Here is an 18712-nt window from a genome sequence, read left to right as displayed (position 1 = left end):
AAGCCCTACTTATACATATGTGTGCGTCACGGGGCTCCTTCAATCAGCGATATTAATTGAAATCACGAGGTGATGCTATCTTCTCATCAGGAGTGTTCTTAAGTACTTTCTGTAATATGACAGATTTATGAGTTTGGCGATTTGGCGGGGGCCAACAGGTTAATATATTTTATACTAAAGAAAGGATTTCGCCAAAATTTAGGAACAGGGATGCAATTTAGGTATAGAATCGCCAACACATTATTAAGCAATATTAATAGAATTTAATTTAATCAATTGATTTAAAAATATCATTACATATATATATATATGTTGCCAATGGGCTTACATTCCAGCACCTCGATCTGTATTATCTTTTTATTTGTCAAAGAATTTAACTTCCAAAAAAATCTACAACCACAAGAGTTAAATTACTACAAACACACCTACAGATATATTGATGACCTTATTACAATTAATAATTTTGATAAAATTGAACACTCCGAGATTTATCCGAATTGTCTTACACTTAATAAAACTAATAATTCACAAAATAGCATAGACTTTCTAGATCTTCAAATCATTAACTACAAAAAAATTTTACTTTTTGAAAAAACAAGAAACTTCAATTTCAATACTAACAAATTAATAAATTGGAACTCCAACATATCCAAAAAAGTAATTAACAATACTATAATTCATCAAATACAACGAATTATAATTATATGCACAGATACAATAGATTTACAACGCGAAATTTTGCTCCTTATTAAAATTCTCAAAAATAATCTAATACCCATTCAATTTATCAACCATTGCCTTAAAAGAGCAGGCGTTAAATACTCACTCTAAATCATTTAACTGATAGGGATATCATAATTTGTTCCTAAACCTGAGAAGGCGGTATAAGTTCGATGACTATCAGTTGAAGGATTTGTATATAGTGTAATTACTCAATTGTATATATTGTAAAAAGCTAATTGTCTTCAGACTCATGCTGTTACTATACTGTTACTAAAAAAATGGGCCTATTTCATGACTTTAGTCTGTCTAATAGCTCTTGGACAGGGAAAATTCCTTTTTTCCTTTCTTAAATTCTTAATCATTGCGACACGACAATTAGCCAGAAATTAATTAATTTCCATTCACTAGTATTTTCAAAAAAATCTTAACAGACAGTCTTCCTCAAATAAGAACTCCACATAATACATCCCTCAAGAATTCCGAGTCCAACCCACTACCATAAATTACTTCACCGAAGTCTTACCGACTGATATTATTCAAAGCCCCCACTGCCGCTAAGAATTTTCGGACACCCAACACTTATGAGTCAGACACGAAGAGAACACTTTGCCAACTCCCCCACTAGAAAGAATGTAAGTTACTTAATACCTTTTCTGGCCTTTATATCTTCATGTACATTCACTGTTCTTATTATATATTATTTTTTACATTTTTTTATATTACTTTATATTGTCTTTGATTTGTTTTTACAAAGTTTGAATTATTTATCTTATTTTGTAATCTTCTATGTTTATTTCAACTTTACTTTGAATTCGATTTCATATTAACAATTTCCAATGTTTAATTTTTACAAATAATATAGAACTCAAATGCATAAACATGAAGGTGTCAGGGACGGTTACTCGTGTTATATCGGATTTCTCTACAGATTTTGCTTTTTACTCCAAATTGAATTGACTAAGTTGCTTCATAAGAATAAGTTCTTTGAGTATAAGCATTGGATCATAATCACTTCTATTCGCGGAGATATTTGGCCTGACTAGAATTGCCGGTTTGGCTTTAACTTATAACTCGAGTAAAGACGAAACACCTACGCATTTACGTATTTTTATCAATTATTGTTCGTTGAACGGGAGTTGGTTTGTTCCCCTTGAAAAATCAATTAATTTCCGATCAATGACAATGATTACATGTTTTTAATTTTCCTTTTACAAAGGAAATTTTATTCTTCATGATGATTTAACTCTAGTCCCCGTTAAAACATTATTAACATTTTGATTTCAAATTACTTCAAAACATCTATCGAAATATAACTTACCAGTATGGATTCACTCTTTTAAACTAATTCTACTTTAATTAAACTTAGGAGATAATATAATCAATTAATCAATATTGTTTAGGAAATAAGCTATATATATATATATAATCGTTTATTGAAATGCATGGTCGGAAACGCTTTCCTGGCGCCATAGTGACGAGAGACAACACAAGACGAACAGTGTAAAGATATTTCTATATTATTCTTAGCGCAGCGGAAACTAGGAAATAAGAACAAAAACACTGGATCGTCATCAAAGAAAGTATTCAAAACTTCCTTAGGAAAGTATCCTAAACATGGGTTTGGTAGGGGTAGTCCAGTGCATTGTTCAGCAAGATCACGAGACCTCACTTGCATTATCACTTCCTCTCGGGGTACGTCAACACATTAGTGCACGAAACCAACAGGAACTTGTGGCACATATCGTGGCAGCTGCTGGGAAAGTCCTGGGGATGCACAGTATTTTCCAGAACATCTTATAGTCGATGTGCGAGAGATGTGATACCTGCATCAGGGTGCAGGTCGTAATTGCGAACACCTTCTTTGAGGTCCATAAGTGTCTAATTTTGTTCCTATTTTTTTATTTCTCTTGTGCTAAGCATAATTGGTGTCCGTTCTTTCTTGTGTTTTGTGTTGTTTGTAACGGCCAGGAAAGTGGTTTCGGCCCTGTTTTGCCATTTCATTTTTCTTCGATGTCGTCTCTCTCATATATATATATGTGCATAATTACTTATGACTCAAGTGTTGCTACTATATGATGAAATTTACAAACACGGTGTTTAAAATGCTGCATATTCCCATCCGAAAATATCTTTTTCTTTTCCTCTTGCCCTTCAAATAAGAAATGTGTGTCCTTCATTGTAAAATCTCCTGGAACTTTAATTCTTCTTTTTTCGAGGACAATGGAGAAAATATTTCAGTATAGGCAGCTGTCAATATTCAAACATTACAATTTGAAAAAAATTAAAGTGATTTCGGCCATTAGCCGAAACGCTGAGAAAGGCTTAATTCGCATAAGGATTTAGGAAATACATTTTGAAAGCAAATTTTCCTTCAATAAATTTAATGGAACAGGCAAAAGAAATTACAGGGAACAATAAATATAGGAGAAAACAGATATTTCTTTTCCTAATTTGTTTTACTTTGTTTGATTTCTTTTTTTCTTCCTGTATAAATAATTAAAAGTTAAAGAATGCAACTGAAGAATGAGAATAAAATTTTCAATTGAAAACAAATGGTGGCAAAACTCCTAGTGCTGCTCTGCTGTACGACGAAATAGACCAGCAATATGTTCCGAATTTGGAATAACGAGAGAAAATTTGAATCCTGTACAGCCAGCGATGCAAAGAGATTGTTCTGAGAGAAAGATGACTTAAATGAGGAAACTCGGAGATAATTTAATGATGTGTAAGGTTACCTCTACAGGGATAATAATAAGAAAAGATTAAAATACAAAATACGTAAGTAAATTATACATAAAGTTAGTAAATTATAAAAATTGAAGAAATTTAAAATATCTGGCATGCGTAAGAATCAGTAATTGATTCAAAAAATAAATGAATCTAAAGCTCTCAAACTCATACTCGTTTAAATACAGGTTTTGCTGATTCAGAAAGAACGTTACGTGTATATCTTCTAAAATGCTTTTTCCATACTTTGTTTGTAGTTGTTTCATTTTTTATTTCAGTTTCATTTCTTTCTCCTATTTTGCAATTTTCGCCATTGTTTCCCTCTGTGTTTAAGCCAGCTGTTTATTATTACTATTATTATTATTACAACTTATGTAAAAATTAAGTAAGGAAAAGTAAGGCACTGAAACTTTGCAAATTATCACGCTCTACGTGAGATTCATGGAGGTCGCTTATTGCATACAAATCACGCCAAATTCTTTAACTTCTCTGCTTGGCTTTAGGTCCTTATAACGAAAACAACAAATTCGTCCTTTGTAGAAAAACATTCTGTCAGGCAATAAATCTACGGGGAGATTTTTCCCTATGAAACTGAGCCAAAAGTGTTATATAGTATCTAAATATGGAAGTGTTGTACATGTTAAACGTGATCGAAGTTGCATTACTTTCACTTTTTTACTTCTGAAATAAAGATATACTTATTCTTTTCTAGATTGGAAAACCCTCCTTGTGATCATGAAAAGGAGCAAAGACTGGAAAACGAGAAAGAACTAGAAAAGAAGCGAGAACCGGAAAAGATGCAAGAACTGGAAAAGAAACAAGAACTGAATAAAAAGGAAGAACAGGAAAAGAAGGAGAAACTGGAAAAGAAGCAAGACCTGAAAAACAAGAAAAAACTGGAATTGAAACAAAACCTAGAAAAGAAGGGAGAACTGAAAAAGAAGCAAAAGCTGGAAAAGATACAAAAACTAGAAAAGAAGCAAAACCTGGAAAAGAAGCAAGAACTGAAAATGAAACAAGAGCAGAAAAAGAAGCAAAAACTGGAAAAGAAGCAAGAACTGAAAATGAAACAAGAGCAGAAAAAGAAGCAAAAACTGGAAAAGAAGGAAGAACTGGAAAACAAACAAAATCTGGAAAAGCAACAGAAACTAGAAAAGAAGCAAGAACTGAAAAAGAAGCAAACACTGGAAGGGATTAAAAAACTAGAAAAGAAAGAAGAACTGAAAAACAAGAAAAAACTGGAAGAGATACAAAAACTAGAAAAGAAAGAAGAACTGAAAATGGAGAAACAACTGGAAGAGATACAAAAACAAGTAAACAAAGAAGAATTGAAAAGGCAGAAGAAACTGGAAAAAATGCAAAAACTAAAAAACAAAGAACTGAAAAAGAAGAAGAAACTGGAAAAAATGCAAAAAATGGAAAAGAAGCAAGAGCCGGAAAAGATGCCAGAACTGGAAAACATAGACGAGTCAGAAAAAACGCAATACCTGGAAAAGAAGCAAAAAACGGAAAAAAATACAAATCTGAAAAACAAGCTGGAACCGGAAAAGAACTGTCAAACCCGAAAAGGAAACCCGGAAACTGGATAACGACTGTAGAACGATTGATTTAATGACCAAACGAAGCAAGATCCGGAAAAGAAAAATAGAACAAATAAATCATATACCACTGCAAATAATACCACTGCAAACATTAAATATCAACGTCAAAAAAGTAAATACCCTTCTTCAAGGGGGCCTTGCAATATACTGTCATAATCCGGAAGATATAGAAAAAAATCAGTTATAACCTCATTGCCAAAACAGTTCCAAAAGACATAGTTAACATAAAATTTCCTGAAGCCAGAATACCAAAATGCACAATTCATAATATTCCAAAAAATTTCAACTCTGATGAACTGATTCAAATTATAGCCCAATTCAAATTATAGCCAAGAAATATAATCAAATATTTCCAAACTAAGACCTTTATTTAAACTGAATGATCAAAATAATACTGATAAATGGATCATAAAATGTCGTGGTCAAACTTTCCAAAATTTTATGAGTAAAAAACAAATATATATTGGATGGCGCACTAATAAAATAACCGAGTTTATCGGTGTACGCAGATGTCAAATCTGTCAGGATTTCTCTCATAAGACAAACAAACCAAAATACTCATTCTGCGGCGGAAAATATCATGTTTCTTGCTGTTATTCCCAAACACCGTACTGCATAACCTGTTGGATTAACAATGAAAAGTATGAAACAAAATTTGACTGTAAACATCCAGCTTTAGCTATTTCCTGGTCCACATATCAAACAGAAGTTAGACGAGTAAAATCCAATACATATTATCAACAATAATGCAAGATCCTGCAGACTATCTATAGACCCTTTCCATCAATAAAAAGAATAACAATGGCATCCGCTTTCTCAAAATAAATCTTCAAAGATCAAAGACCGCCACCAACCAACTATGTCAGTATCAAGTAGATTATCTGGCAGATTTTATTATAGCACAAGAATCTTATTGCATCACTGGCAAATTAGGAAGAAGTCCAAATAACTGGGCAATTATTCAACGTCATGTTTCAATTGCTGTTTTATCTCCTCGTACAGCCATATTCATTCCAAACAATAAATGGAATTCTACAATAATTATTAATACTCGAGATATAATCACAATTTCAATCAATACTAATGCATCTCAGCTTCTTATTACTAGTATCTATATATCTCCGTCAAAAATCCAAATCAAACCTTATCCATACTAAATGAAATCTGACAACAATATTAATAGTCCGCATGTTATTAGTGGAGACTTAACTGGCAAAGTACTTAATGGGATTACTTAGAAACCGATCACAGAGGAGGAATACTTGAAGAATTTTTAAATGCAAACAATCTCATTCTACATAATCATTTTACTGACCGACCTACCTTTGATAATACCTACAATAAATATTGGTCTGATCTTCTTATTTCTACAACACATCTTGATAATAAAATTAACAACAGATCAATATTAGATGAACATATCGAATCTGATTACAAATATATCTCTTTTGATATAACTGAATATACGTCCTTTACTGCACTTACAAGATTTAAAATCAATAATAACAAAGAAAAGAAATTTCAACAATAGTTCAATCCAATTTCAAATGACTTTCTAAATTCTATTATTCTGTGTACAACCAAAACAGAACTTAATAATATTACCAACGAACTTATCAGAAAGTTTTAAGATACCTACGAACATACCTTCTTCAAAAGATCATCAATACCCATTATAAAAATCAACTGGTGGCGAAAGAACTCCGCCAAGTAAAACACAAAACAAGAGCATTACGAAGAAGACTCAAATCATCGCAAACTGATGAAGAACGACTCAACCTACTTCAAAAATACAAAAAACGAAAAGCCTCATATAACAAGCAAATAATATCTGCAGAGCTTTAAGCATGGTGCAACTATTGTTCAAACAACCTGTATAGGTATGGCTCATTGTACAAAATTGAAACCAACAAAATCTTCCACCCAACGCAACTTACAGTCACTAATACGGGAAATAATGATACGGGATAATGTTCGAAGATCACTTTAGAAAACTTCCTAGATGTTATTCTACCAAACGAAAGCATATATGATGATTCAACTGAACAAAGATTAATTCGTTGTAATCTACTTCCAAGAAAATGATAACACATTTACAGCCATGAAACTCAATCTATTTATTAAAAAACTCAATAACAAAAATGCTCCTGGACCAGACAGAATCTGATATCAAATTATACATAAACGTAATCCTAAGCTAATTCTCCTCTGCAATAAATGTCTCCAACTTGGTATTTTTTAAGACTGCTTAAAAACAGGACAAATCACACTCTTCCTCAAAAAGAAAAAAGCTCCTGATAATCCTAATTCCTATCGGCCAATTAAACTTCTTCAAGCTCTTGGAGAAATTCTTGAACGTTGTATTATAAGAAGACTTGAATACCAATTTCACCATCAAAAATTCATCAAGGAAAATCAGTATGGATTTAGGCAGCAAAAACCTACCATTCATGCAACCAGTGCAGTCCTAAATCAAATCGATGTTAATAAAATCAATAACCTACACTCCGCAATAATCAGCTTAGATCTTAAATCAGCCTTTGATTCATTATGTCGGTACTCAATTTAAGAAGCACTTAGAAATATTGAATGTCCTTATAATATCAACAAATTATCAATAATTTCCTTGATAATCGGCATAGTCTCATTTTATATAATAATACTTTAATCGGAAGAAAACAAGTTCGTGGATGTTCACAAGGCGCATGTATGAGCGCAGAATTATGGAATATTACATTTAATAAAATTATAAAATGTGCTTGGCTTCCTTTTGCTAAAATTACTGCTTTCACCGATGATGTCGCATTTGTTATCAGTGGAAGGTCCCATTTAATCCTTCGAAGAAATTGTCAAGAAATAATAGCCATATTCCAGCAAGAATGCAAGAAAATTAAACTTGAAATTTCATCCTCCAAATCTAGAATCATGACAAATCATAAACCTGGACAAAATCTTACTAAGCAACTTTCTGTTAAAATAAATGGCAAAAAAAATCAAGCATACTAAATCAATCAAATACCTAGGAAATTATAATACATCAAAACAAAATTTTATCGAATATCTCAAAGAACTGAAAATTCGTACACATTATAAGTCAAAAATCTTCGAAATGTGCATGGCACAAACTGGGGTTTAAATCGCTATATCACCAAATTACTATATTGTACAGTAATAACCAAAATGATTACCTACGGCTCTGCAATCTGGACATTCCCTATGACCACAAGAAAAGAAAACATTCTTACCTCAACACAACGACAATTTACACTTAATATTTCCAAAGGATTTGGAACTACCTCCAGTACTGCTCTTAATATCTTAGCTGGAACTATTCTACTCATGTGAAATCCATTCAAGAAGCAATTTATTCTACACTATATCAACTTCGCCATAATATTACTTATAACAAAACCATATACATCACAGTGGATTACGAAATGTGCCCTGCTCCTTACAATAGACATCTCCTGCTGTATCACACCCAAAAATAAAAACAGCAATATAAACTAAAACTAAAAATAATTCAATTGAAGTATTTAATTATAGAATTAAATATTATTACTGACAGTCAATCTGCCATCTATGCTATCTCTAACAAAGAAAATCAGTCTTCTATTGCTTATGGCATCAATTACCTCTCTAAGAAAAGAGATAATTTAAAAATTCATATATCATGGTTAAGAGCCCATAGTAGAAATGCTGGTAACGAAACATTCGACAAACTTGCCAAAGAAGCTGTTCCTAATCAAGAAAACAATTTTCTATATACGAAATGTCCCAAATCTTATCTTTCCATAAAAGAACAAATTAACCAAATATGCCAAGAACAATGGAATAATGCATCTACAGGTCGACGAACTTACTAGTTCTACCCCTATTGCAATACTGACACCAAGAGTACATAATCCTTTTTAACATGTAATATTACTGGCCATGGGCCATATCCTGTTTATTTCCATCAAAGAAACTTAATAGACACTGACTACTGTATATGCGGCTAGAAAGGAGACAGTGATCACTATCTTTTCTCATGTTCTCTCAAGAAAGATATTCATATTCGCGCATCCAGAAATATTGATATATTATTCAAAAGAACGATCAGCAAACTTCAACATCTTCATTCTAATATGAGACAAATTCACCAAAACTTAACACAATTGGATTAAATCTATGCAGAGTAACCCCATCTACAACAGATGAAATATAACAAAATATTTATTTTCCAACCTTGCAGAATTTTAAGATAATTATCGATGTTTGTCACAAATACTTATTTGTACTGATCGTAACAAAAAAGCCTTACAAAATCCATAATAAACAGACTGAATTATAAAAATTGAGTCGTGAGAGTAAACTAGAACTGAAAAGGTGAGTCATGATATTGATTTGCTGTGTCATGACAAAAATGAGCTATGAATATTGTATGAGTCATGTAAAATATATGAACTTAAACAAGGAACTTTTTATGATCTCTGTAATCATGAACACTTTAATGACTCACGAACTCTGCCTAATGATCACTGAAAACTATTTGTGATGATGAACTCTAAAATGCAATTTTATTCTCTTCTACATGTTATACTTCTATTTTATTAATTTTATTATACGATACATCATGTATTATCCTATATTTTAGTACTTTATTCAAAATTATAATTTTATTATATGATATATTATATACTATTCTATACTTTATGTATTATGCTATATTTTATTTCCAATATTTTAAGTATTATTCTGAATTTGCCATTATATATTCTATGTTTTAGCATTTTATTCCAAATTTGGAAAATTCAAAATTTTGTTATAATGGCACATTATGTCTTATTGTATACTTCATGTATTATTCTATATATTTTTCCTTCTATATTAAGAATTATGCCATATGATATCTCTACATATAATAAAAGAAAGAGTCTGTCTGTTTGTTGTGTGTGTTTCTTTCGTTCACGCTGCGCGTAAGCTAATAGACCCACGGCGAGAAAATTTGCTACATAGGTGTATCTAGACAAGAGCCAGTGCACCTCGAAGCGACTTTTTCGAAATTCAAATTCGAATTTTTTTATTTTATGTTTTGTGACGAAATCGCGTCATTTTGAGACATAATGGACTATAGGAAAGCGAGATTTTATTCTATAGCATTTTCAAATCGTCATGAAACGTAAGCACTTAGATATGTTACGAACTTAAAATAAATTTCCTGTTTCAATAAATCGATTAAATACGAATTTATTTAACAAAGGGAGCTGAACATCTTTTCAACGGGATATTTTCTAAAAAGGTTTATTTTTAAAAATGTACAGTTTATTTTTCTTCGATTTTGGGACACGTTAAATTTTCATCCTTGGGACTGCTTTTACAAAAAGAATTTTGGAAAACTGATAATATTTTGTACTTTAAAAAAAAAGTTTAAATGAAGCTTCCGAGTACGCTTCGCACATCTCACATCTTTAAAAATGTGATTTTGGCAACAATTTTCCTGTCTTATTGTTGTTGATAGATTTTTGATGAAATCGCATAATTTTGAATAGTTTCATTCTTTCAGAAATATGGGTTTGGCAACAATTTTTCATCGCATTTCTTATGTCACTGTTTTTAAGAGATTGGCATATTTCAGTGCCATTTATATATATATATATATATATATATATAATACATTTTTATTGATTTTTTTTTTTTTTTTGATAACGTTGTTCTGTAGAGTAAAATTCTGAACGGAATTTTAAGTTTTTTGAGTTGTTTTCATGTTATTTTTTGCGTATTTCACTGTTTGTAAGATACTGAAAAGTTTTGCATAATTAATCTTCAACGGAAAGTTGATTGATTTTTTATTAGGATAATAATTATTTGTATTAAGGGATATAGCTTATTTCATTGTAATTTTTTTCTCTTGAAAATATAAGATAAAATATCATTAATTATACTTTGCTTTCCAGAATTTTTTGTTTTTTGTATTCTTTTGCATTATTTTTTGCTCATTTCCCTGTTTTTAAGATACTGAAATGTTTTGAGTGATTTTTTAGGAAACAAAAGTTCTTAACCTCCTTTATACCATTTGAGTTCTTAAGATTTTGTAAAGGGAAGTTGGTTAATTTTTTTATTAGGATAATTAATATTTATATTAAGTTATATTGCTTATTTCATTGTAATTTTGTTATACGTAATAAGATTTTTTTATGAAGTTGTTCCGCAGAGTAAAATTCTACGCAGTTTTTTAATTTAACGTTTGGTGTTTCTTTCAAGCATTTTTCCCGTACATTTAAAAGCCAGACGAAGGCTGGCAGCGGAGCTGCTAGTATTCTATACAAGCTTGATGTAAAACTTGTTTTATTAGATTTCGATCCTTTCCCAACAGCACAAAGTTTCGAGATCTGGTCTCATCCGGTGGGCTAATAATTGATTTACCCACTACAATATTATAACTACCTTTTAATGACCTTTTTCTAGTTTTCTTCTTTTCTTCTATTAAACGTTCTCCCTTTTTGTCCTACTCACTTAAAAACTAACTTCTAAATCTCTCTTTAAAGAACTATCAGCAGGTTTATTCTTCTTCTGGCTTTCCCTCCGTGCTGTATTCGGTTAGTGATTGGAAGCTATACCTGTGCAGTCTTTAATGAAGCTCCACCACTTTTACCTGTACATGTCTGTACCTAAATGAAACTGGCTCGTTTTGATGTTATACTATTGAAACACCAAAAAAAATCTGATGATTTCTTATTTAAGTTATCGTGATTATGTGTTATAGTGATGAAGAATATGATTAATTGAGTATGATGGTAATAAAACTTTATGTGATAGTACTTTTTATTTAGGTGATTTTTTTTTTATTTGACGACTTCAATGATGATGGTGTAAATGATATATGGATTAGTTTGATTAGTATGGAATGAGGATGTGATTTGTGTGATGGTGGTTTATCTTATTCTGACGATGGTGATAGTGATACGATGGTTTAAAATGATGATGTGTTTTGTGTGGTGAGGAATATTTAGATGATTTTGATGATGATATAGATTTGACTGATGACGATTTTATAGCTGATATGATAGTGATTTATAGAATAGTTTAGAGGGTTTCGGCAGTGAAGACGATGGTTAAATGACGATGAAGAAGAAGATGATTTGGGTTTCATTGCTTTCTATTTAGGTGAACTGGACGATTGTAATTTGTCTATCTCGACGATGAGGTTAGTGACGATGATATATCCGACGGTTTAAACTGATGGTATGTTTTGGATGATGGGGATAATTTAAATGATTTAGATAATGATTTTGATTTATCTGGTGATAATTTTATAATCTATATTCTGGTAATTTAGATGATCATATACATGGTTTAGATGATGAATATACTGATCAAATGAGAGTGATGTTCTTGATGATGAAGATTTAGATTATACTGATTTTTTAGTTGATTTGAACGATGATGATTTATCTTAATTTGGCTATGTTTTCAATGATGCTGATGACGATGATATATATATGATGGTTTGAAATGATGATGTGTTTTGGGTAGTTATGACTATTTAGCTGACTTAGATGCTGATTTAAATTTAGCGGATGAATTTGATTGGATTTTGGAGATTTATATTTAGATTATGATTTCAATGGGTTAGATACTGTCGATAATGATTATTTAAACAATACTAGAGTCATCTGAAAAATCAATTTCCCTCACATCTTAAAAAAAACAAAGCACTATTACTTTTAAAGACCTACTGCAAAAGATACAGCTATATTTCATCTGCTTCTCAGCATAACAAGCATCGGAACTGTACCAATTGTCATGTTGTCAGTTGAGTATATTCAGTCCTGTCTCATAGAAGTCTGCCGCCTGGGAAGCAAGGCAGCCTGTCATAGTTGCCTGCAACATTTCTCCTGTGGTAAAGTGATGCCCGGACAGGAAAGTCTTCAGATGCAAGAACAAGTGGAAATACTTGAAAGCAAGATGGGAGTTATAGGATGGCGGATCAGACACCTATGGAATTCGCCGTATGCGTCAAATGTTGTCGAGGTACAACACAACACCAACTGAATACTGATCACCCGAAACCATTTGTTCTGAATTTTGACCGCATCACCACTGGCCAAGAAGTTAATGAGCAGAATGACTTTGTTGTACCAGAATACCTTGCACATCAATTTCCGTGCATATAGTGTCTGCGTGAAGTTCTTCCTGCACGGGGATCCCCTGTGACACCAATTGATTGACAGTTTCTAATTCCTGGGGTGAAGTGAGCATTCTACATCTCATCACCTGTAACGATGCTATTGCGGTACTTGTTACCGTCATCGTAGTATGGCTAGAGAAGGGTCAATGCTACTGCCAGGCGTTTCATTTGTTGTTGGTGGTGTCAGGTTCTTGGGCACACAACTAGCTGACAATTTTCTGATAAACAGAAGTGTTTTGTGGCGATTTCACGCACCACAATTCGTGATATCCGAGGGAAATGGCTATTGAATTGTGCAACTGTAAAGTGAAGATTCTGCAGAATGCATTGACACACATGTTCAATAAGGCGGTGATTGAAGACGGATGACCAACGGCAGCGCTGTTCATCATGGATATTTTGCTTATCTTCTTAAAACTAACGACGAAACATTAGCTTGAACATTAGCACCAACGACGAAACATTAGCTTGCTGATCATGTCTGATCCTTATACAAAGTGCAACAGAAATTTGATTTCGATCGATACACTACCTTCCGTGCGTTAATGTAAGCATTAGAACAACGTTAATGTAAGCGGTCAGGAAATTACAGCTGCTGCATACGATAGTCACACATACAAACTACCGGCTTCGCGTTTCGGTCCTTCTCAGCGCCATCGTTTGGCGGATATGGGAAACTGACTTTCCCGATGAATGTCGTATATAAACACTGTGAAATAAGTTGCCCCATGACAAAAAATATGGTGAACATAATGAACGACTTCAATGGATATATAAAGCTACCGAAAACCATTTGCGGATTTATGCTTGTTGCAGACGATAAGTGATTGCTTCGGTATCAAGTTAAAAAAATACGAAACTTGACTGATGGAAAGAACATAAAACCCGACTGATTCAAAGAACACAAAACTTGACTCTCGAAGAATATAATATTTGACTGTCTGTAACAACATGAGCATTTCCTTGTAAATAGATAAATGCGAAATATGACATCGATGAGAAATTCAGAAAACGCTCTGAACTTTGTAATAAATAATTCTGTGATAAATTTCCGATTGTGTGTTGAAATTGATTAGTCTTAAATTTTTTGTAAACCGATAAATTTCGTTCGATAAAATGATTTTATTATCTTCTGGCTTTAGTTCTTTGTGTTTAAGTTCTGAATATTCTAAATTAAACGCAAATTTAGTCAATCAAGTAAAAATATTATCAATATATATTTTTGAATTAATTACGTAATTATTTATCATCCCGGACTTTCTGCACTTATTGTTATTTACGCTTATACATTATCTCTTGTTTTTAATGATATTTTGTACTGTTCTAAAACACAGCGTTGTTATTCGCTTGAATGCATATAAATGGATTTTTACGAAGAAGCTAATACTCAATTATTCTCAAACTAACCAGATCGTATACATTGCAACGCATTTTTCTCAAACAAAATGTAGAAGATTCAGTGATTTGTCATGGTGCTGAATACATTAAACCTTTTTATCCACCCATAAATATTATATTCTTTCTATTCCAGAACGCGAAGCAGTCAAACAGTTTTCAGTCAAACAGTTTTCCTCTTTTACGAATAGAACAATTCTACGCTTAGCTTTCGCTTTAAAGCTTTCTAGAAAATTTTTGCGTATCCTTTAATTTTATTTAGTATGCAATATGTATAGTCTTGAAGCGAATCAAGAGTAGTTTGAGTAAAACCTAAATATTTCTTTTAGAAACTATAAAGAGAATGTTGAAAGCAAGCACAATCGCTTAACTCTGGAAGATTTTATTGCATTTATATTGTCATAAATTTTGAAACTTCGGATTCCAACTTTTTTTTTGTTCGTTTAGAGTTAGAATTCCCTTTGAGATCTTATTGGCGAGGAGTAAAATAAGTCAAGATTTATAGAAAGAAAATAACTGAAGATTCTATGAAAAAAAGTAAGTCATGTTCGCCTTTAATAGTGTCCCGCTGAAGAAGATTTGACTTTCGTAATTCCCTCCTTACCGTCATGAAATTTTAAAGAAACCATTTTATTTCTCAGTATATATAGAAACACACCATTATCTCAAAAAAGTTTAAATTCGTAATGTCTTGAAAATTTAAATAAATTGGAATTGAAGTTTGGTCATGCCGGCATTTGCTGTTGTCGATCTATTTAAAATCTCTGTCTGGTGATTGATACCAAAATTAATTAAATTTTAATATTTTTAAAGTAAAGTTAGAAGCATATCGCCCCGGTGCCTCTGTATTGATATCCAAAGAATTTTCAATAATTTTATCCTCAGTTCATATCTAGACAGTTATGTCTTTATCTTGTGAAAAGACCCTTCTACTTAATTCTTTCACAAGAAAGTCACATAATGTCAGTTCGCGCGGTGTCATAAAACCAAGTGGTAGCTTAACTCCCAACATAAGATTAAATGATATTCTTATAATTCCATAATCCCGTTACAGGAGGATACTGAAGAAAATATATTAGCACATGATAGATCAATCCTACTCTCAAAACAGTAATTTAAGTTCTACAAAGAATATCCTATCAAACTCTGTCAGCAATAGAAAATTAAAATCCAACACATTTTCAATAATTTTATCCTGATAGTCATGTCTTTATTTTGTGACAAGACCCTTCTAATTAATTCTCTGAGAAGAAAGTCGCATAACGTCTTCAAAACCTAAAATTAGCTTAACTTCCAATAAAACCTAGAGGTAGCCTAAAATCTAATGTATCATTAAATGACATTCTTAGAATTCCATAATCCAGGTACAGGAAGATACCAAAGACCTGTAACTGTAATTCTACTCTTTTGCTTTTCAGAAATCTCGAGAAAACATAAACTAGCAGAACTTTCTCGCGACCGGTTAAAATCCAGACAGGGAACATGTTATCTCAGTTCTTGTTTAGTGAGCTATTATTGTTCATTTAGGTTCTGTTGTTGATCGGATTAGCTTTCTCTGCGCTGTGGAGTACTTTCTATTTAACATTTTAGTAGTTTAAAGTATGGCTAGTATAAGATAAATCATTTTACCGGACAGCAGTATAAAGATATAAAGTAGCATTGGACAGTATGGGGACTTAATCCTGAATATTAGAGCGACGTCTTGCAATAGAAAATGTTTCGGATTCTCGATTTATTATTCTACATAATATATTGATGTGTTGCAAATTAAGCAGCTTAAATAATAATTAAGATCCCACAGCGATTGCACTGAGAAGCAAAATGTCTAGCATCGACCTGCTTCTCGATTATTCCAGATTAACTTGCGAAAGCTCAGTGAAGCAAGAGCTATACATAATGCAGCTATTTACGATTTCTGCTATAATAAACTGAAATTTAATACAATAATTTAACACTATATATCAGTTTACGAAAACGTGATGATACTTTTGAGAAATTTTCTTTAATTCCCCAGTAAACTAAAAAAATTAAAAAATTAAAAAAAAAATAAATAATAAATAAAAAAAATACGATAGATTATATAATGATATGACTAACAAAATGATGCCGATGACGCATTTAATTTTTACCTTTTTATTAATCTAAATAAATATGTCATTGAGTTTCCCATAACTTATAGTTTTTCAAATTAAAAATGTTCAATAATATAATATGTGACTATGGTATTTTTAGTATGGTACTATTCAATTAAGGCAAAGCACACGAGGGTAATCTGCCTAAAGGGAGGGATGCCTTTGTGGATGACTTTCTAAGGGAAACTGGCTCGTATACACGCTACACATGGGGAAAACCACAAAAACGACCATGCAGCCAGCCCTTTCGCGGGATTCGAACCTCGGACCGAACAAGCAGTGTTCAGCCTCTGTACCGCTCGGCCACTGGTGGGTAACATGTGATTATGAAAGCTGTTTAAAAGAAGAAAAAATCTTGCACATTCGTCAGGCATACGACGGGTACCTGCTTGAGGAAAAGGATGCGTTTGTAGATGACTTTTTCAGGGAAAGTGGTTTGGTATATTCCACCTAAAATTCTCCAAAATACCAAGCAACGAACGCATTCGCCGGAATTCAAATTTAGGCAAAACTACCAGTGTTCAGTTGCAAAAGAGAGTTGCATCCATGAACAGGCAACATGTCTGAAATTAGTATTTTTTGCATCCAACAGTGATATGATTTTCTGATATAATTTAATGGAATATCACTGTAAAAGAATGGGAATCTTCTTTTTTTTTCCCTTTTGTAAGGAGATTTTTTTCCGCTTTGTTTTCAACATTTGGTTGAAATGCAAATTAAATAAATATTTATAAATGCAGAATATTGGATAGCTATTGATGATTTCGAGATTCAGTTTCTGAAATCGATTTCATGTGTCATTTCCTTAAAAGGTGATACTGAAACCAACTTTCGAGGAGTAAAATGATTACTAGAAAAGAGTTTCCGATTTCTTTCATTCTTTTATTCCCATTATAAATTTATCCCGTAGATCTTAGAATATTTTTCTATCCGTAAGCGATGATTTGCTTTCCGAGAAAATTTTCTGAAAGGAATAAATTACTTAGTCTTCAAACCATGGGAAAATCTTGCCATCGCCGGTAGTTAATTCTCTTCATTTACTGAGATAACCTGCTTTGTTATAAGTATGGTACTTGTTTTCTGATTTTTACTGAATTTGCATGCTCAAAGCTATCTAAATAAAGAAACGCTATTGTGAATATTATGGTATGAGTACATATATGAAAGGGTTATATATTTTTCAGAATTCTCCTATGAGCTGTTTACTCTTAGGGCAGAAAGAGGAAAAAGCTTGCATACATCTCCATTCCCGGAAACTAGACAGTACCGAAAACATTACTAGACAGTCCGGTTTACCAAACAATAGAGTTTATCTGATTCCTAGTTGTAAAAGCTGACAGTTATAAATTGTTATGTTCATGGCGACCTTCAGAAGGCATCAAATTACTTCAAAAGTTCAGCTCCCTTTTCAAAACTCTCTTCTATTTCAGATGAATAAAATCATTTTGTACGTTTCTAAGTTTATTGGATAAAATAGAGCATGGAGTAAGACAGCATTTGTATACATAATAAATTTTGTTGACAACATTATTTCACGGGGGACGTTCTTCGTGGAGGACGTTTTAAGGGAAACTGGCTCGTATACACGTTACACATGGGGAAAACCACGAAAACGCCCATGCCGCCAGCCCGTTCGCGGGATTCGAACCTCGGACCGAACTACCAGTGTTCAGCGACTTTACCGCTCGGCCGCTGGTGGGCCAAATATATGGGATGAAAAGGTAACTTATGCCAAACTTAGGTTTGTTCTTTCCTACCAGGCCAATTTTGGACTAAGGACCAAGATGTTTAAAGCACAATTACATCCACATAATCGAAAATAATTGAACAAATAATAGAGCGGAATTGCAAAGCCTGTATTCAAAGGAGTCGTTCAGGTACATTTGAAGTAAAGATTTCATCTATCGAAGCGTGCAGCATACAAGGGGTAACCACTAATGGAAATCGAGAGATAGAGCAGTTTT

The 18712-nt window shown here is 32.4% G+C and overlaps 1 protein-coding gene across 1 annotated transcript in view; it reads left to right on the top strand.

Moving 5' to 3' along the window:
* Positions 1-9936, top strand: part of LOC146993777 (uncharacterized) — a 52689-nt gene extending 42753 nt beyond the window's left edge. Inside the window, exon 3 of the mRNA XM_085826535.1 lies at positions 4163-9936. Within this exon, the coding sequence (XP_085682661.1) occupies positions 4248-5039 (792 nt within the window). The 5' untranslated portion in view covers positions 4163-4247 and the 3' untranslated portion in view covers positions 5040-9936. The remainder of the gene's footprint in view (positions 1-4162) is intronic.
* Positions 9937-18712: the final 8776 nt, after the last annotated feature.

The sequence above is a fragment of the Stegodyphus dumicola genome, chromosome 11 (genome assembly GCF_044657685.1).
Source record: "Stegodyphus dumicola isolate Sdum_Otavi_A_Nest chromosome 11, ASM4465768v1".
NCBI classification, from domain to species: Eukaryota; Metazoa; Arthropoda; class Arachnida; order Araneae; family Eresidae; genus Stegodyphus; species Stegodyphus dumicola.
This window is presented reverse-complemented; position numbering and strand designations above follow the sequence as displayed.